This window comes from Ammodytes marinus, assembly GCF_949987685.1.
Source record: "Ammodytes marinus genome assembly, chromosome: 4".
NCBI classification, from domain to species: domain Eukaryota; kingdom Metazoa; phylum Chordata; class Actinopteri; order Uranoscopiformes; family Ammodytidae; genus Ammodytes; species Ammodytes marinus.
In genome coordinates, this window is record NC_137233.1 from 1,790,412 (window position 1) to 1,811,424 (window position 21,013).

General features: G+C 40.3%; 2 protein-coding genes across 2 annotated transcripts; one reads left to right on the forward strand and one right to left on the reverse strand.

Annotated features, from left to right (window-relative positions):
* Window positions 1–3,218: 3,218 nt before the first annotated feature.
* Window positions 3,219–4,658, forward strand: LOC307249187 (zinc-binding protein A33-like; the record flags this gene model as incomplete). The annotated part of the gene is made up of 1 exon (XM_080025824.1): window positions 3,219–4,658. The coding sequence occupies one exon, from the start codon at window positions 3,219–3,221 to the stop codon at window positions 4,656–4,658; it is 1,440 nt and encodes a 479-aa protein (XP_079881950.1).
* A 7,618-nt stretch (window positions 4,659–12,276) lies between these two features.
* map1lc3a (microtubule-associated protein 1 light chain 3 alpha) lies at window positions 12,277–20,692 on the reverse strand. The gene is made up of 4 exons (XM_080026973.1): window positions 20,542–20,692; window positions 15,953–16,008; window positions 13,999–14,105; window positions 12,277–12,783 (listed from the first exon to the last, which is right to left on the reverse strand). Exons 1-4 carry the CDS (start codon window positions 20,579–20,581, stop codon window positions 12,621–12,623), a joined length of 366 nt encoding a protein of 121 aa, XP_079883099.1. The 5' UTR covers window positions 20,582–20,692; the 3' UTR covers window positions 12,277–12,620.
* Between the last annotated feature and the right edge of the window lie 321 nt (window positions 20,693–21,013).

Sequence of the window (21,013 nt, forward strand, 5' to 3'; positions counted from 1 at the left end):
GCGCCGGCAAAGCGTCAAAAAAAAGATGAAAATATTGAACTTTCAACGCTCCGGCGCGTGACGTTTAGCCGCGTTGGCCAATCAGCGGTGAGCTTGACCCTACGTCACTGGCAGAGAGCCAGAGGACAGAAAAATCTGAGACAAAATGGAGGCGCAAATAATCACCGCTGTGTGTGCGAGACCGTGACAACACAGAGGCAAACACCGAGTAGGAAATGTATTTACGGCTGGCTGCCTGGTGCTGTATGAAGCCGCTCGGGGTTACAAGACGTGGGGAAAGTGAACCAGGAGCAAATAATCACCGCTGTGTGTGCGAGACTGTATAAACACCGTGGAGTTAATGCGGCTGGCTGGTGATATGAAGCCGCTCGGGTGGGGAAAGTGAGCCAGGAGAATGGGCTTCCTGGTTAATTCAGTGAATATGTGTGGCTGTGCTTAAGCCGATAAACCAAGTTAGCACCGGTCGGATAGCGTTAGCTAACTCACCCGGCTGTGTGCGGCCACCACCTCCATATAATGAACCCAAACATAACGGCTAAATCCGGGGAACTTTCACAACGAGTACAGCGAAGCACCGGTGTTTATGCCTGCCCTATAGGCTATCTACGCCAGCCACGGTCCCGTCACAGCCAGGTAATGTAGGCTACTTGCCTTTATTTTCTACTGCCCTGTGCACAATGCTGCTGTAAATGTGTTTGGTATGGTGCTGCCTTGCTGTTTGTGTTCATTTCCGAGTGGCGTGAATCTGCAATGCTGTTTTAAGGCTATTTGTTCCGTTCACTTGCTGTTTATTTGTTTTTTGGCACAATTGTTGGCCGTGTAGGTGTTGTTTTTGTGTGGACATGAACGCTGTTGTGTCGGGTCGGATCTGATCGCAGCCATGGTTGATTAGGGGAATAAATATATCGGGGGAGACTAGCTGCGTAGCTCCGTTCCTCGGACTCCCACAAAAGATAGAGCGCAGCGATGGGGATTATCTCAGCCATGGTTGATCAGCAATAGAAAAAGCGGGGGGAAATAAGTTTCGTGCGGGCTCATCTACGTAGGCCATGACGTAGGCGCGTTGCTTTTGGGCGCGTTGGACCATTTTTTGACACAAAATGACCACGCGCCAGATCGGGCGCGTTGGTCGCTTTGGCCCAAAGCGCCAACGCGCCCGGTGTGTTCTCAGCTTTAGGGACATGATATCTTTGTGATATTTCGATATGTACTGAAGTCTGCACAGTGTGAAATCTCACCGCATTTCACAGCATTACTGTGGTTAAATGTAGGCTTTCTTGTAGTATTATGCTTACTAGAACATTATTTTCTAAATCATTTCGATATTCATCAATCCCTAGTGATCCCAAGGCAAAAGTAAAAACATTTTAAAGCCCTACGTTGATGAAGTGCTTAGCAGAGAGTACACTGGAACACTACACTTAAAAAGCATAATATCAAGAGCTGAGTAATTAGAACTTTAGGAAGCTGAATGTTACATATTCCAGGGATGTTTCTTAGTCATAATAACAGGTCAGACCCCTCTACAAACATTTCTCTGTGAGACTTTCTGAATATACAGCTTTTACTCTGTCCCTTCCCCCGAATGGCAACTGAATGCAGGGTGAGACCATATCATGTTTCACCTTTTGTTGAGGGGTCAGAGTGGCCTCAGAGAGTTTATATAGGCTATCTCAATATTGTTTTTGGATACGTACTGTAGGCGCTCAGCCGATTTATTAAACCAATTTACATTTTGGAATAACACTTTTAACTGAGAAAAAATTATTTAAAACAAAAACTAACTTTAAATTCCAGGGATCTTTGAAGGCCCTCCCCCCATTGGGCCCCTAGATGGTTTCTCCCATTTTGCCTTGACCACTTGATGCCCGGCTTTCACACAAACTCACAACTTCCTCAGAGAGACTTCCCACTGCTGCTTCACCCTGCGAACACTCCACACACTGACGGTGAGTTTGACTGAAACATGACTTAAAGTGAATCTCAGTGAAGTTACTAGAGGGCTAGCGGAGCCACAACTGACTGTACATGCTAATTGCTGCTGTGCTGCTCAGTTTTTCTTACCCATGTAGACAAAGTTTGTCTTAATTCATATGTTTTAGATCTAATCTCAGGTATTATGTTATTCTAGTTATGCATTTATTGTCACATACATCTGTAACTAAGGTTCACTGCTGGACCTGAGTCACACATTGCGTTCCTTCCATGTGCTAACATGAATTGCAGGGGTGGGCAACCAGTCAGAGACCAAGAGATTACTATGCATGTTGCTTAGTGGGACTTACATCTGTTAGCATGGAGTGAGCTGAAGTGGTGCTGAAGATTTGAAGCCTTAAAATGCGCTAATGATGCCTGGCATGTAAGGCAGAATGGCTTCATGAGAATAATTTAAATTTTATACTCTTGTGCGTTTTACACTTACTTTATTTTGCACGCTTTTGTATGTTTATTAACTTCACATTATTGAGCACTGAGTCACTCTAGGCTCACCATATTGTAAGTGCACATAAAACACTGTACATACAGAGGCAGGCCGTTTCAGTAGATACTTTGCCCAAGGTCAGGGGAGAACCATTTGTGTGGGATGTGCCAGCACATGACAACCGGCCTAGCAACGACCTCTCTCATGAGCAGGGTGGTGTAAACTATGAAATGTATCTTATGCCATTGGAAGACCAGCCAGAAGGGAGGTCAAGCCTAACATCTACGGCCAGCCTCTAACACATAGTCAACCAATGAGACATGATGTATTTGTTTCCATATAACATTGTCCCACCATTTTTAACTTCAGTCTTACTGGGGACGCTTTTTGAGAACCAGTAAGCTCCATGTAGGCCGACATGTTTCTGCTCACTCTATTTATCTATATTTAGATAATGAACCTTTTAAGCTTTTAAATAAATCTTCTACTTGTTTTTCCTTCTACAACTCTGGTTAACAGACTACGATATTTTCGAACAGCTTGCTATTACGTTCAACCAAAAAAATATAAACTCTCCACTCTGTTAAAAACGTCCTTAGTTCATTTTCATATTTTTTTTTTTGCTGTGTATTTTTCAAATTGTTTAATCACCGGAGAACCTCCCTCCAAGCAGAGCGGGCAGTAATATGTTGCATCCTCAATTAAACGTTTGCTCTGGAGCCGCGGGTTGGCCTGTTGTACTGAATGACACAACTTGAACCTTTCTGTCTGCTCTGTTTTCAGCTGCACAGACAAAATGGCTTCCAGATCAGAGGAGGATCTCAGCTGTCCGATCTGTTGTGAAGTGTTTAGAGATCCTGTTGTTCTTGCATGTAGCCACAGCTTCTGTAAAGAATGTCTGAATAACTGGTGGAGAGTGAAACAAGAACGTCAGTGTCCAGTTTGTCAGACAATTTCTTCAAACAGACAACCTCCTTGTAACCTGGTGTTAAAGAACCTGTGTGAGGCCTTCTTACTGGAGAGAGATCAGAAAGCTTCAGAGGCTCTCTGCAGTCTGCACTCTGAGAAACTCAAACTCTTCTGTCCGGACCATCAGCAGCCAATTTGTTTTATCTGCATAGATTCAGATGAACACAGGGACCACAGATTCAGACCCATCGATGAAGCTGAACAACAACACAGGAAGGAACTTCAGGAAACTCTGGAGCCCTTAAAGGAGAAGATACATCTTTCTGTACAAGTTAAAAGGAGGTGTTGTCAAACAACAAAACACATAAAGGTCCAGGCCCGACGCACAGAGACACAGATTCAGGATCAGTTTAAGAAGCTTCACCAGTTTCTAGAAGACGAGGAGAAAGCCAGGTTGGCTGCACTGAGGGAGGAAGAGGAGCAGAAGAGTCAGATGATGAAGGAGAAGATGGAGGCTCTTAGCAGAGAGATAGCAGCTCTTTCAGACACAGTCAGAGCCACAGAGGAGCAGCTGAGAGCTGAAGACGTCTCATTCCTGCTCAACTACAAGGCTGCAGTGGAAAGAGTCCAGCAGCGCCTCCTGCCAGATGATCCACAGCTGCTCTCAGGAGCTCTGATAGACGAGGCCAAACACCTGGGCAACCTGACCTTCAACATCTGGAACAAGATGAAGGACGTGGTCTCCTACACTCCTCTGGTTCTGGACCCAAACACTGCTTATCCAGTAGTCATCCTGTCTGAAGATCTGACCAGTGTGAGACGAGGAGAGTATCAGCAGCTTCCTGATAATCCAGAGAGGTTTGATTGTTTCGGTTCTGTCCTGAGCTCTGAGGGCTTTAACTCAGGGACTCACAGCTGGGACGTCCTGGTTGGAGACAGTACAAGCTGGTTACTGGGTGTGTTAGAAGAGTCTGTCCAGAGGAAGGGACCCATGCGGTCTGGGTTCTGGGGACTAGAGTTCAAAAAAGGTGAATTTAAGGAATGGTTACCACCAGCTCGGTCCACTGTTCTCCAACTGGAGAAGAAGTTCCAGAAGATCAGAGTGACTCTGGACTGGAACAAGGGAAAACTGATGTTCTCTGATCTTGAAACAAATATACACACCATCACACACCCTTTCACTGAGAGGATGTTTCCATTGATTTTCAGTGGGGATGGTAATGTGCCTCTCCAGATCCTCCCAGTGAAGATCAGCTGTACCTGCTCCCTTGTAGGTATTCTCGATCCCCTCGGTGAGCTTCTCCTTGTCCATGGGTCAGAATCTTAAAGACCTGAAATCAGTTGACTCCACGCTTCACACACTATGGCGTTTGGTTGCTGTAGTTACCTGAAGCACGATCTGATGTTTACAGGGAGTGTTTGATTCTGAGTTTTACCGGATGTTTTCATGTTGATTCTGTGTCTGACTTCCTGTCTCAGTTTTGTGCTGAATTGAAAAAGAGGAGCCAGTGGAAACACACATTTTTCATTTATTTCATTTAACCTTTATTTTTATTTGAAAGATCAGTTGAGGGTTGACCGCTTATTTGCAGTGACGTCGACTCAACACACACATTGATTGTAGTGAAATCAAACTGGTTGAATTTGGGGGTGACAGTGAAACAAGAGGAGTAAGAGATAAGGAGGATTATCATATTCGTCATGAAGTTTTTTAGCTTAAAGGGGAAAAATCTCTTAATTTTCCTTTCCAAAGCTGCAACCTCCTGCTGCCTCATTTTCCAAATAACTGTTTATTTTAGTTTGAGTTCAGTTATTTACTGTTTTTATCCTTTTCTTGCTACTGTCGACTTTTCACATGTAAAATGATTTCACTTTGTTTATTATATTTTTATTGTTTGGTTTGATTGCTTTTACCTTAAAACAAACGTTATGATATTTAGTCAATTTTAGCATTTGTTGATGTTGTATTATTCTGACTTTTGTACGTGGAACCAGAAGCTGATAATCCAAATTAAGAATAAACATCTGTTTCAAAATAACATCGTTTCAGCGACTGATTGTCAACTGAAAGTGTGAGACATGACAACAAGATACGTTACTACTCTTAAAGGTGAAGTCAGTGATTCTGGAGGATAGCATGTTGTTCAATCAATCAAACTTTATTTGTTCTTCACACATGGGCAGCTGTGAAGAACACTGCAGAGGTAACAGGAGGGGGAGGGATGGACTCTTTGGTATGCGAACAGGAGGGCTGATTGTACTGGGAAGTATGGGGGGTTTCTGATTTTCCCAGTAGTTAACACCCCCTGAGGCCGGAATGCCTACTCGAAATCTCTAAGAAACTCATTTTTAACTTTCATATTTGTGGCATATTTTGTATTTCAATTGAATGCTGAATGTGGTGTACGACAACTGTATGTGCTTGATTGTGTGGGATGGTAGGGGCCGAGAGGAAAAAGGGCAAACCAGTTATAATGAGGTCTCTGGTTGGATCCCCGGCACTGGGCAGGAGGGTGTTTTTTTTGTTAATACTAGTGATGGCTGGTATTAGATCTACGGTGCCCATAATCTCTACCATTGTGTCCTTGAGCAAGACACTTAAAGGTGCAGTGTGTAATATGACATCATCAAGAAAGTTCTACAAAGTTTTAGAATGCAACGCTCCCTGGGTAACCTACAGTGGCCTTCAAGGACAAGAACAATTCTAAATTTTAAACAATGCACCTGATGACATTCCAACTATGACACTTTCAAGATGGCGGCACTAGGCCTTGGTCCAAAATATGCAGAAATATGGACATATGAGACCCTTTCTAAGGGAAAAAATAATAATTCAAAACATTTTTTTCAGATATTATGCACTAAATTAAATGTACTTATGGATATTATAATTACATTCTACAAAATCTGCTAGCAAATAAAACCCACAATTCTACACACTGCAGGTTTAAACCCAAACTGCTCCAGGGGCGCTGTACTATGGCTGACCCTGCGCTCTGACCCCCTCTGGAGTGTGGGAACTTGAGAGGGGAGATGAGAAAAGACAAATTTAAATGTGCCTAGTTTAAATTGACTAATAAACTTACTTGTCTTATGTATTATGTCACAGTGCGGCTTTCTTGGCCAGGTCATTCTTGGAAAACTAATTGTAATCTTATTGAGTTTTTTTTTTTTACTGTCGGGGAAGTTTTTAAATCAGTTAAACCTTGTGGGAATAAATGAACTGAAACTTCTCAAACATTTACGGATTTATTCCAAGTAGATAGAAAACAAACACTGGGCGGCAGTGGCGAAGTGGGTAGGGAGATCACCTTTGGAGTGCAGGGTCGGAGGTTCGATCCCCCGTCTCCCCGCCAAGTGTCGAAGTGTCCCTGGGCAAGACACTGAACCCCAAATTGCTCCCGATGGTTCAGAGAGCGCCTTGCATGGCAGCTACTGCCATCGGTGAATGAGTGTGTGTATGAATGGGTGAATGTGGTAAGATATGTAAAGCGCTTTGGGGCTGAGAAAATCGGCTAGAAGGCGCTTTATAAGTCAAGTCCTTTTACCATTTACCAAACAGAAATCCAAATTCGATTCAGCTGAAAAGGGTCAGACCACTCTTCCCATGAATGAGGATCGGAGGAATGCCAAACATCACTTCAAACGTGCAGCCTCCTATGCAGTTAAATGTGTTTACATCTGTTACATCAGTTGAAGTGTCAACACAAATACACTCAGTTGGTAAACACAATATAGAAAACGTTTTTACATATGTTAGGTCATAAAACAATTAAACTCTTAAAGGTGCAGTGTGTAATATGACATCATCAAGAAAGTTCTAGAAAGTTCTAGTATGCAACGCTCCCTGGGTAACCCCAACCCTTTAGAATAATAACAGAAGCTACAGTGGCCTTCAAGGACAAGAACAATTCTAAATTTTAAACAATGCACCTGATGACATTCCAACTATGACACTTTCAAGATGGCGGCACTAGGCCTTGGTCCAAAATATGCCGAAATATGGACATATATGAGACCCTTTCTAAGGGGAAAAAAATAATTCAAAAATTTTTTTTCAGCTATTATGCACTAAATCAAATGTACTTATGGATATTATAATTACTTTCTACAAAATCTGCCAGGAAATAAAACCCCAAATTCTACACTGCAGGTTTAAGGAGCTGTCTTCCTTAAACATCCTTTATTGCCCCCCTCGCAAATGGTACTTAACTTTAGCAGAAGGTTTGAACATTTACTTATTCAGTGAGCATTATACAATTCACAGATGTCTGAGTAAAACATCACAGAAAATAATTCTCCCGTCACACTCATCTCCCCTCTCAAGTTACCACACTCCAGAGGGGGTCCTCACACACACACACGTATATTCCCATAAATACATCGCTTACTTCACCTTTAATGTACAAGTCTCTGAATGTATTTATCTGAACTGTAGAACAGCCATTAAACTGCAAATTGTGAAGGGATTTAGTCACCACATCAAACTGTAATGGACATCATACATTGGGACATCTTAAACATTGTTCTTGCACGCTAACCAGTATGGAAGTAAATGTATACTGGTAATCTTTTCAAGTTGATGCCAACAGGCCAATAACATTGTTTGTGACTGTACACACCCCCTGGCATCCCATTCTAAACTACTGCTATCAGGTCGTCGTTTCTGCCTACCCCTTATGACCAAGAACAGATCCAAATTCTCTTTTGTACCACAAGCCATAAAAGCCTTAAATCAGTCATACTAAGCTAGATGTCCAGCTGGCCTGGTCATGTCCAAAGGTGTACAGTACATTGTAGTGTGTAATGTATGTTCTTCATGTTATCTCTGTCAGTGTCTGATGTATGGACTATCTGTTTGTGTCATTATGTCTGATGTCCTGTCATGAAGTGCGACTGTGCCGCAAACCCAACTGCCCCACGGGGACAATAACGTTTTCTGCTACTGCTAAAGTTTAGTTTTCACTTCTAAATTGAAGGTATAAGAACAATTTTGGTTCAAGTGTCAAGAAACCAGACCAGTTTTTTTTATTAGAACGCAATGTATGATTTATTCTAGAATTCTTTTACTCTCGTGTTTCATCTGTGCATGACATTAAAGACAAGAACAACATTTAAAGGCAACAATTTTTTTATTTTAATTGGCAAATGCTTTGAATAAGGTTGCAGCAATGCGTCTATGTACAGCCCTCCATGTCAGAAAGCCTAAAGAAAAACAACAACTTTGTAACACAGTTCGATTATAGGTTCGTTTATACGCCATACACTTTTTTTTTTTTTTCAAACATACACATATTTTCAGTTTTTGGTTTTGGGGAACAACTAAAAATTCAAAATTAAAACAATACAATTATAGGCTATCTATTGTGTAAAATCAATATACATTTATAATAATAATAATAAAAACAAAGTCGAAAACATGCAAGGTTTGTAGTGCATTACAACCCTATGTGTCTATAAATTCTTCTTAAAGGCAGACACTGACAGACAAACATACAACAGAGGAGCTGATACAAAAACAGAAGATATAATTAATTGTTATGTATAGATACAGTAATTCCTAAAAAATAAAATCCTATGCCAACTCCTTTTTTTTATATTTTTATTAATATTAATTTATGTGCAAAAGAAGCTCATTCATTTCCAACATTAAATACATTTTATTTTGTGTAATGCTACGGTGACACACACAGCGTTTCAGTACAAGCCAGGGAGGAGACGCGACCTCACAATGGACAGATATATCAAATCAGGGACGTATTATATCACCAAGCCTTAGCCAAAATGCTTTCCAAGGATCTACAGGTGAATCTAAAAATCATTAGCCTCACAGCATAATTGCCTAAATCATATTTACTCTACTCTACTTTATCTACTTTTCGTTAGCCTAATAGCATCATTGCCAAAGTCATATTTTAAGGGATATAGAGCTGGATAAAGTAGATATAGAGTAGATGTATATGTAGAGTAAAAGAGTAGAGTAAATATGATTATGAGGTTAACGAAATACTAGAATCTCAATGACGTTCCCCCCCCCCCCGTAATTTAATCCAAAAGTAAATCTTTCATGTATTCTAGATTCCTTACACATACAGTGAAATAAAAATACTTTTTAGGAGGTTGACATTTCTGTATTAAAAATCCATTTTTTTCTATTGGTTTTATGTAATACTCTAAACATTTTGAGACACCGTTTTTTTTATATTCATGAGCTATAAACTGTAATCATCCCAATTAAAGCAAAATAAATTCCTGGCATATTTCATTTTGTGTAGGGAATCTAGAATATATGTAAATTTCACCTTTTGAATGGACTTTTTCATGATTTTAATTTTTTTTTTTAAATGCATCTGTACTTCTCGACTAGTGCCTGCCAAGCACATTCTGCGACAACTCTACTCAAATAGCAATTGTGATGAATTTATTGACCTTTTAAAATTGTCCAAAGTTTTGGAAAATTGAAAATCAAAGTGTCCAAACGCACTCAAAACGCAATCATTCATTGTAATCAACCGAATCGATCATACTTGCTTGTGAAGATATATTTGCCTGTGTGGAGACTGTCTCCCCCTGTGCTGCTAGTCCTAACCAACAGTGTCAGTTCAAGCCTTGATAAATGCTCGCCTACTAATGTTCATTTTCTCATACCCTATATTTCCATTTTTTATTTTTTTTTAACTCGAAGAAACCCAATCCTAGAAGAGAGTATTCGGGCTAAGGGGTGAGAAAATAAATTAAACTATGTTTTGTTTATTTTTGTTTGACTTCAAGTATTAAGACTAAAAATGACTTACGCATTACGATAGCAAAGCTGCATCTTTTGGGTTTTAATAACGTTTTGCTTATTAGTTATGGATCCCAGAAGAAATCCCAATCTGTCGAACTTTCCAATTCAACTGCAGTCCAGAAATATTTAGCTTAATCTAAAAAATGTCAACTTTTTTCACCAGATTTTTTTTTTTAAAATCTTGAAGTGCATAAAATAAAATAAACGTAATCTAATTTTCCCCTCGCCACTGGCCCTTACACTCCTCTGTACAATCCCAAGCATGAAAAAACAATCCAGTATTTCACTGCATCTCCCTCGTTGCTTCCACTGCCTAACGTCTACCGGATAGATAGGCCTTCAAATCTGCTTCACCTGATTTATGACATTTAACGTATGTGTGGTTAAATAAAATAAAATAAAACTAAATATGCTGGTGCCTTGTGCAGGAAGACAGGTGAATAGTGATACTGTAGGTGTGTTGTGCTTACAAGGACAAAAAAAAGACACATTTAGTCGGTTGATTACAGCTTTTTACATGCATTTTTAAAGTGATGTAGCGGTGTTTTAAGCTAGTGGATGCTAATGCCTTTGCTAATGCTAAATACAGCAGCTTTCCAAGGGGAGGGACTGGAGTAGTGCTGTTGTAAAGTGTCTTCCGAGGTGTGTGTGAGAGGGTGAATATTGCACGTGTACTATTTCTGTAATTTCTGTTAAATTTGACAAAATATTACAGATTTTTGACTTTTCTTTTCAACACAAGATTGTCAGCTACTCGATGGCAAGTTGAGCTTGACGCTGACAGCAAATGAACGATTTGAAACAAACTCAGGATTATTAGCTACGTAACACAAACTAAACTACAGCTAATATCTCATAACGGAAAAACAAAAACATTTAAAAATTAATTAAAAAGAGAGTTTTAAAAAAAAGTTAAAAGGTCAAATAAATCACGTTGAGCCCATCGTTTAGCTTGTACTAATGCTGCTGAAATGAGCTTATACACCAACACAGCAACTAAAGGTGCTCAGAGGAACTTTCAGATTGTGTTAATTCTAGCACCCCCCCTTTGGACAAAAGCGGTAGTGTTTTTACCACGCCAGCTGTTGTTCCTGGGTGAGCGTATACCCCATGAAAAAGGCATTAAGAAAAACTATTTAAAAAAAAAATAGCATTCTTTAGCACTGATGGTCTCGTTTGCTGTTACATGTAATTTATGATCTTCAGAGGGAAAAATGAGACTGTTTCAGAAATATTTAAAAGTTCCTCGTGGCACCTTTAAGCAGTGACTTTAAAAAGACATCCTAAAATCAGACTGGCTTGCAAAACAAATGCCTGGTTAACATTTAGGTTTTAAGATGAAAATCAAGTTTTAGTCTTAGATTCCAAACTCCATGCAGAATCATAACTTGGGTTTTGTCCCCAGCTTTTTCAAAATAAAAGCCTCGTTTCCACTGAATAGTACAGGTCTGTTTGGCACGGTTCACACAATGCCGATAAATTCTACACACTGCGTCTTTAACTATGGTGACATCATCATAGTGGGACGCAGTGTAGCCCGCTGATTAACTCAATTTGGAGGAAAAAACGCCACACAATAAACAAAGAGTGTAGTGCCGCCATTTTCCTCTAAACACAAGACTCTCTTCACTGTGGCCGAGGAGATTACACACGGACGTTTATCGCTATATCTCCCACACGGAAATTATGATTCTGTCGACCAATCAATGGACGGCAGTGTGTAGCTCCACCCCCATTTAGGACGGCTTGGTAACCCCAACGAAAGGGTGAACAAAATAGGTTGGTTTATGTTGGTACCCTGTCCAACTTTTGACAGTGGAAATGCAATTAAATGCATACCGTACCGAACCGAATTGTCAGTGGAAATGAGGCTTGACTTCAGAACTCAGTCTGTGTGAGAGCAACAATAACAAAACAAAACATTTAAAACACTATCTCTCCCTCTCTCTCTCTCTCTCTCTCTCCCTCTCTCTCTCTCTCTCTCTCTCTCTCTCTCTCTCTCTCTCTTCTGGTGTCTCTAGCTAGTGTCGAACCTACTGACCAACATTAGAAGTGTGTTTTGACTACAACACAGCCCTACTCTCTCTCTCTCTGTGTGTGTGTGTGTGTGTGTGTGTGTGTGTGTGTGTGTGTGTGTGTGTGTGTAATATTGTATAGTAATGAAACCACAATTTTACAGCCCTAACACACACACACACACACAGCCACACTCTGTCTTTGTGTGTGTGTGTGTGTGTGTGTGTGTGTGTCTCTGTCTGTCTGTCTGTCTCTGCGTGTGTGTCTGTCTGTGCGTCTGTCTCTCTCTGTCTGTCTCTCTGTCTCTCTCAGTGTCTGTGTGTGTCTGTCTGTCTGTCTGTGTGTCTCTGTCTGTGTGTCTGTCTCTCTCTGTCTGTCTGTCTGTCTCAGTGTGTGTGTGTCTCAGTGTGTGTGTGTGTCCGTCTCTCTCAGTGTGTGTCTCTCTCAGTGTGTGTGTCTCTCTCAGTGTGTGTGTGTGTGTGTGTCCTAGCAGCCGAATGTCTCCTGGGAGGCGTAGACCATGTAGAGGAATCCGTCCTCGTCCCTCTCCTGCTCGTAGATCTCAGAGATGGAGGTGGAGACTGAGACCATGCTGTGCTGGTTCACCAGGAGGAAGAAAGCCTGGGTCGGGTTCAGCTGCAGACGACGCCTGGGAGAGACAGGGAAATATATTATGAGTCTCTGTGTGTGTGTGTGTGTGTGTGTGTGTGTGTGTGTGTGTGTGTGTGTGTGTCTGTCTATGTGTGTGTGTGTCTGTCTGTCTGTCTGTGTGTCTGTGTGTGTGTGTGTGTGTCTCTCTGTGTGTCTGTCTGTGTGTGTCTATGTGTGTGTGTGTGTGTGTCTGTCTGTGGGTCGGGTTCAGCTGCAGACGACGCCTGGGAGAGAGACAGGGAAATATATTATGAGTCTCTGTGTGTCTGTGTGTGTCTGTGTGTGTCTATGTGTGTGTGTGTGTGTGTGTGTCTGTCTGTCTCTCTGTGTGTCTGTCTATGTGTGTCTCTCTGTGGGTCGGGTTCAGCTGCAGACGACGCCTCGGAGAGAGACACACATACACGGGAAAAGATATTGAAGTTTTTGAGTTGCTTGGAGTGTGGTGTTGTCTAGTGTGTGGTTGTGAATGTGTGTACCTGCGCCTGCAGAATAAATACAATTATTAAAAATAATACTAAAAGGAAAACTTCCGTATAGATTGAATTTTTCGTGTTTTTTTTTTCACCTTTATTTATACAGGCAAGTCATTAAGAATAAGTTGTTAGGGGGCGCCTTTAGCTCAGTTGGTAGGGCGTCCCCCTCCCGGGCAGCAGACCCGGGTTCGATTCCCACCCGCGGTCGTTCTCTGCATGTCACTCCCCTCTCTGCCCCATTTCAACTCTGTCTCTCTGCTCTATCAAATAAAGCATAAAAATGCCCCAAAAATATCTTAAAAAAAAAAAAAAAAAAGAAGAATAAGTTGTTATTTACAATGGCGGCCTGATAAGTGACAGAAGCCCCTTAAAACAGTTCAAATACATTAGACGTAAAATACAATTTAAAATTACAACACAAAGTTATTGTTATGAGTTTGTAATGTCTTTCATTTTTTGATCTGTCTGTGAATTGGGGGGAAGGAGAGAACGATATCAGAGAGCTGTGTGTGTTTGTGTCACTCAGTGTCTGTCTGTGTCTGTACCTGATGATCTTGACCAGTTCACTCATGTTGACGTGGTCTGTCTGTCTCCCTCCCTGTCTGTCTGTCTGTCTGTCTGTCTGTCTCCCTCCCTCCCTCCCTCCCTGTCTGTCTCCCTCCCTGTCTCCCTTCCTCCCTGTCTCCCTGTCTGTCTCCCTGTCTGTCTGTCTCTCTGCCTGTCTGTCTCTCTCTCTGTACCTGATGATCTTCACCAGTTCGCTCATGTTCACGTGGTCTGGAACCAGGAACTTGGTTTTGTCCAGAACAGGAAGTTGCTTCTCTCCCTTGTATCTCTCAATGATCACCTAGCAACAACACACACAACATATCAAGTTATTGTACACGTCATTTATAGCTGTTTTATTACATGGCACTTTGAGAATCCTATGTAAATCACAACATTCTACAGGTCTGTTATTTCCAGCAAGACAGACCGCTGTCAAGGGTATAATGACCGTTGCTAAGGACCTACGTCATAGTTTTGATGGATAGACGTCCACAAACAGGGCTACTACTCGTGTTATCCTTACTGTTGGAGCCAAATTGCTGTTCATGTTTGTTTTGTTTTGTTTATTTAATTAATTATAAAGAGGTGTGGCCTTGGTGTCTGCAGAGGGTGGATAGCATGAATACCTGGCAACCTGGGATCAGATTCAGGTGTGTAATGGGGAAGGCCACACAGGTTGCGTTCCGAATCGCATACTTTCTACTATATAGTATGTAGAAAAAAGATTTAGGATGTCCCGATTCTTGTGGCCAAATTTAGGATGGTTAGAAGTACCCGGATGTCCTACTTCATGCGGCCAAGATTGTTAGTGTTGAAAAGTGCATCCTATTTGGGCGATTCTGACCCACAATCCAGTGCGCACGTGAAATGACGTCACATCGACGAAGCCTCCATATGAAAACAAACAGGGATGCGACGGATATAAAAGCAAGAGGCAAGATCAAGGAGCCATGTTATGATGAAATAAGAGAGTGAAGTATGTCCCAATAGTATGCATACTGCATCCTGACTAGATTATTTTTATCGTCGGATGTAGTATGTAGAATAGAAAAAAGAAAGAGGAGGAGATTCGGAACGCAACCACAGTTTTTGACAAATGTCTGTACACTGGGAACAGCCTATTTTGTGTTTATATGAAGAAACAATAACCTTTGGAACAGTTTGTTTTCTGTAGTCAATAAAGGGATTGACATATCCGACAATGCGGCTTCTTCTGGACATTGCATTCATTCACACACGCGTCAGACTCAGTGTGTGTGTGTCTGTCTGTCTGTCTCTCTCAGTGTGTGTGTGTCTGTCTGTCTGTCTCTCTCAGTGTGTGTGTGTCTGTCTGTCTGTCTGTCTCTCTCAGTGTGTGTGTGTCTGTCTGTCTGTCTCTCTCAGTGTGTGTGTGTCTGTCTGTCTGTCTCTCTCAGTGTGTGTGTGTCTGTCTGTCTGTCTCTCTCAGTGTGTGTCTGTCTGTCTGTCTCTCTCAGTGTGTGTCTGTCTGTCTGTCTCTCTCAGTGTGTGTGTGTCTGTCTGTCTGTCTCTCTCAGTGTGTGTGTGTCTGTCTGTCTGTCTCTCTCAGTGTGTGTGTGTCTGTCTGTCTGTCTCTCTCAGTGTGTGTGTGTCTGTCTGTCTGTCTGTCTCTCTCAGTGTGTGTGTGTCTGTCTGTCTGTCTCTCTCAGTGTGTCACTTCCGTCTAACCCTTACCCCTCGGAGTAATGCTACAGGAAAAGCCATTACACTTACTATATATTTTAAAGAAAGATATTCAAATTATATATTATATCTATTTTCATGTTTTACTACCGTCAAACATGGCGTGGACATCGGATTTGTGAGAAAGAAAGAATTAAAAACGTATTTACTTCATGCATTTAGTAACCTTAGTGAGTGTGTGAGTGAGTGAGTGAGTGAGTGAGTGAGTGAGTGAGTGAGTGAGTGAGTGAGTGAGTGAGTGAGTGAGTGAGTGAGTGAGTGAGTGAGTGAGTGAGTGAGTGAGTGAGTGAGTGAGTGAGTGAGTGAGTGAGTGAGTGTGTGTGTGTGTGTGTGTGTGTGAGTGAGTGAGTGAGTGAGTGAGTGAGTGAGTGAGTGAGTGAGTGAGTGAGTGAGTGAGTGAGTGAGTGTGTGTGTGTGTGCATGTGAGTGTGGTGACTTGCTTACAGGGATCTTGTTGGGATGCTGGTCCCTGATCTGCTGCACCTCTTTGCATCGGTCGGCTGTGGGCGAAAAAAAAATACACAATTCATTATCAAAACAACTTTCAACCTTAAAATAGACTTTGCTAAAAATAACAGTTGGGAAATGTATTTATACCTCGAGAAAACACTCCATTAAAGGTGCAGTGTGTAATATGACATCATCAAGAAAGTTCTACAAAGTTCTAGAATGCAACGCTCCCTGGGTAACCACACCCCTTTTGAATAATAACAGAAGCTACAGTGGCCTTCAAGGACAAGAACAATTCTACATTTTAAACAATGCACCTGATGACATTCCAACTATGACACTTTCAAGATGGGGGCACTAGGCCTTGGTCCAAAATATGCAGAAATATGGACATATATGAGACCCTTTCTGAGGGAGAAAAAAATAATTCAAACATTTTTTTTTCAGCTATTATGCACTAAAGTAAATGTACTTATGGATATTATAATTACTTTCTACAAAATCTGCTAGGAAATAAAACCCAAAATTCTACACACTGCAGCTTTAAAACACACTATTTATTTTGGGACATAGTGTACAAACGAGCACGGATGTATGAATGACCAAAATTATTAAAACCATATCCCTATTTGTTGTGTTAAAGGTCAGTGATTCTGGAGAACGCTTGTTGTCCAAATCAGTGAATATCTCCTCATGATCCACTACCTGTCTGTACTGTGTGTGCACTGAAAAAACAAGCAAGTCTTAATACAAAGCCTAGGCTCTGTAAACTGGCATGTTGCTAACCTTTACATACCCTTAATTAACAGACCAGTTTACAGAGCCTAGGCTGTGTATTAACAGTTTTTTTTTTGTGTTTCAGCTCACACACAGAACAGACAGGTAGCGGATCATGAGGAGATATTCACTGATTTTGACAAAAAGTGATTTTGACAACAAGCGTTCTCCAGAATCACTGACTACATCTTTAACTAATCAAGTCTTGTTCCCCAGTGAGGGTAAAATGTGTGTGTGTGTGTGTGTGTGTGTGTGTGTGTGTGTGTGTGTGTGTGTGTGTGTGTGTGTGTGTGTGTGTGTGTGGTAGCACTGGTCAAAGTATTTGATTGTGATGTAACAGCAGTGATGTGTGTCAGTGTGACTGTGACACAGACAAACAGCAGTGGAGCAGATATAAAACAGATTAGCAGGATCAGTTCAAGGCCAACCAGTCACAGCCACACACAGGGTTCCTCCCTATGGCTATGACAAGTTAGAATTATGTATTACTATTTTAATGACGAAATTTTATTAAACCTGCAGTGTGTAGAATTTTGGGTTTTATTTCCTAGCAGATTTTGTAGAAAGCTATTATAATATCCATAAGTACATTTAATTTAGTGCATAATAGCTGAATTATTTTTTTTAATTATTATTTTTTCCTTAGAAAGGGTCTCATATATGTCCATATTTCTGCATATTTTGGACCAAGGCCTAGTGCCGCCATCTTGAAAGTGTCATAGTTGGAATGTCATCAGGTGCATTGTTTAAAATTTAGAATTGTTCTTGTCCTTGAAGGCCACTGTAGCTTCTGTTATTATTCTAAAGGGTTGGGGTTACCCAGGGAGCGTTGCATTCTAGAACTTTGTAGAACTTTCTTGATGATGTCATATTACACACTGCACCTTTAAAATCCAAATTTTACAAAAAACAAAACTGTAGTTATTTAGTTTTAAAACATGACTTCTTATGTCCAGAGGAAAAATGTATAAAGAATGTTTTTATTTAATGTATGTCATTTACTTCAGGCCAATTAAAATATCACAACACACACACACACACACACACACACACACACACACACACACACACACACACACACACACACACACACACACACACACACACACACACACACACACACACACACACACACACACACACACACACACACACACACACACACACACACCAGTTTCAGGAGTATGTAGTAGTGTAGAATCTGTTAATGAGTTTAGGCCAGTTTGGGTCGCTGTCACATTATCTTTAGCAAAGGCCATGTTCAAAATTATTTAAAAAAAATCACTTATTTTGTCAAGATAGTAAAAGAAATGTATTATTTAAAAAAAAGAAATCTACTACCACCACAGTTGAAGAAAAATATAGCCTATATATATTTTTTGTTGGTATGTCATTTACTTCAAGCCAGTCAAAATACACAACTAAAGACGCTGTATTAGACGCTAACCAGTTTTAAGGTTAAGTACAACAGGAGCAACCATCAATTTGTGAGGCCTTTAAGATATAATAGAATATATATAAGTTTGGGCCAATTGAGCCATGTTTTAAATTACTTTAAAACATCACTTATTTGGTCCAGAAAGTAATTTATTTTTAAATGTTTGCAAAATATTTTTTTTAATGTAATGTATTTCATGTCACAGTAGCATTAGCTTTAGCAAAGGCCTGTTATTATTATTACTATTATCAGCAGCTTCAACCGTTCTTTATTAGCAGTAAACAAACATGTGGTGTGTTGCTCGAAAGGGAGAAACATCTTGTGCAGACACAGTATCCTGCTGCACGTGCTCACAGGTTCATGTTGTAATGTGACTCTTTGCCTTTGAAGGGAGGAGCCAGGACTACATGTTACATCATTCTCTCTCTCTCTCTCTCTCTCTCTCTCTCTCTCTCTCTCTCTCTCTCTCTCTCTCTCTCTCTCTCTCTCTCTCTCTCTCTCTCTCTCTCTCTCTCTCTCTCTCTCTCTCTCTCTCTCTCTCTCTCTCTCTCTCTCTCTCTCTCTCTCTCTCTCTCTCTCTCTCTCTCTCTCTCTCTCTCTCTCTCTCTCTCTCTCTCTCTCTCTCTCTCTCTCTCTCTCTCTCTCTCATAACTGAATAGACAAACTTTCCTCACAGGAAAATGTAGATCCCTGGAACACTGTTTGAAGTTAGAAAGCTTCCTGGAAAGTAACTGTTGTTGTTTACAGCAGCAGGGCCCCACATGTTTTAAAGTGAGCACTGAAATATATAATAATCAATTTACTGTGTTGTGTGTCAAATATATCAGGGATAAGGAATAATGTATAATTATTATGACTATTATTTTTTTAATATAACTATTATTATAACCAAATAAACAGTATAAACGACATGTGTTTTAGAATGTAAACAATACATACTGCTATACAAATAACAACTGCAACAACTACACTACAATCAAAAAGCTTTAAAAAATATATGACATAGATATTGATGCTATGCTTTTATTTTTTGTACATATTGTCCTATTTTTTTGGTGTACTATGGACCTGCCATTGTGTCCTGAATAAAATCATTATTATTATTATGACATCTATTGCAGTATGTCCGTCCTGGGAGAGGGATCCCTTACTTTGTCGACTCTCCCTGAGATTTCTTCAATTTTCTTTTTAATCCCGGTAAAGGGTTTTTTACTGGGAGTTTTTTCTCAGCCGAGCTAAGGGTGTAAGGGCAGGGTGTCATATTGTATCATATTGTATCATATTGTATGAAATGTAAAGCCCACTGAGACAAATGTATTTGTGATTTTGGGCTATACAAATAAAACTGATTTGATTATTATTATTATTATTATTATTATTATTATTATTATTATTATTATTATTATTATTATTATTATTATCATGACTTGCTGCTCATTTATGTACAAACCTGAAACTGCCTGTGCATCTATCCTGGGTTTGAACTCATAATAGGAAGTTTTAATCTGATGTCTTCTTATTTTATATCAACTTTAAATTCATTAATTATTTCATAATAATAACAAACGATTCCCCTTCACCTGTACAAATGTTTTGTTTATACAATAGTATCACCGTTTCGTCCTGGTTATAAGAACTTTATCTAAATACTTTTCTTGCTGTTTTTCACTTTTATTTTGAGTACACATTTTTAAATTGCTGTTGCTCTGTGTAACACTTTGTAACATTATTCTGAAAGGGTTTAACCAATACAGTGTATTCTCATCATTATTTATTATATTTTCAGCCATTTTCTTAATTAGTTGTGGTTTATTTGAGGTACTTTTAAATGTGTTGTGGTATTTTACAAGTGCTGCCGATGCAATATGTTATAAAACTGCTGAAGATGTATTTCTTAATTTGCCTACGCTTTGACCATTTGCATTCGTTTTCTCAAGTTGCATTGTCTTGAGCTCTCAGGGCCACCGTAGAAATCGCAAATATAAAAAAAAAACAAGGAGTGACCCAGTTGGCCTTTAAACGGTTAGCAGCCACAGAGATAACAACACAACCAGCTAAACAGGAGATATTCACTGTAGTGTAAAAATGGCATTTACAGTTAAATTGAGATTGTTTACCGACCCTTTTTAGCCCTAAACAACCTTTTAAAAACCGATATACCCAAAACGTCACGCTATATAACGCTTATGCCTTATTATCTAGCTATAAACGGCTTCTAAATCACTTGTAATAGCCACACAAACACAGTAAACAACCTGTCATTACACTTGTCAACAACATACTCAGTGGGCTAGCTTAGTGTTAGCAACAGGCCGGCTAGCTAACCTAACCGCCTTCAGATGCTTAAATATAAATGTGATTTTCTTACCAAATGTCCGCCTCTGTTTGAACGGTCTGTCGGACGGCATATCTATCACTGTTATTACACAGTTAAAACCAGTAAAATAACCCGTTAAAATGGACTTATAGGCAGGTTAACAACACAGAGGTAAAAGCTAGCTGTGTGAGCGTCGGTCCAAACGGGTCTGATTGTGATACAGCTGAAAACCAACAGCTCGACACAAACAAAGCGACTGAGGCCATGACGTCACCCGAGGCTCTCTTAAAGGGGACGCGCATATATTATGTTTTTTTTTATTCCTGAGTCATTACCAGTTATATTAGTGTGAATGCTGGAGACTGTGTGTGTGTGTGTGTGTGTGTGTGTGTGTCTGTCTCTCTCTCTCTCTCTCTGTGTGTGAGTGTGTGTGTGTCTCTGTGAGTGTGTGTCTTTTCTGTGAAGTGTGTGAGTGTGTGTGTCTCAGTGTCTTGTCTGTGTCTCTCTCTTTGTGTAGTGTGTG

Excerpts from the sequence above, each read along its gene's own strand:
- map1lc3a (XM_080026973.1), bottom strand. The coding sequence starts at position 20,581 with ATGCCGTCCGACAGACCGTTCAAACAGAGGCGGACATTTG. Across the intron at positions 16,009-20,541 it reads CAAACAGAGGCGGACATTTG|CCGACCGATGCAAAGAGGTG; the intron begins GTAAGAAAATCA and ends TTTCGCCCACAG. Across the intron at positions 14,106-15,952 it reads AGCATCCCAACAAGATCCCT|GTGATCATTGAGAGATACAA; the intron begins GTAAGCAAGTCA and ends TGTTGTTGCTAG.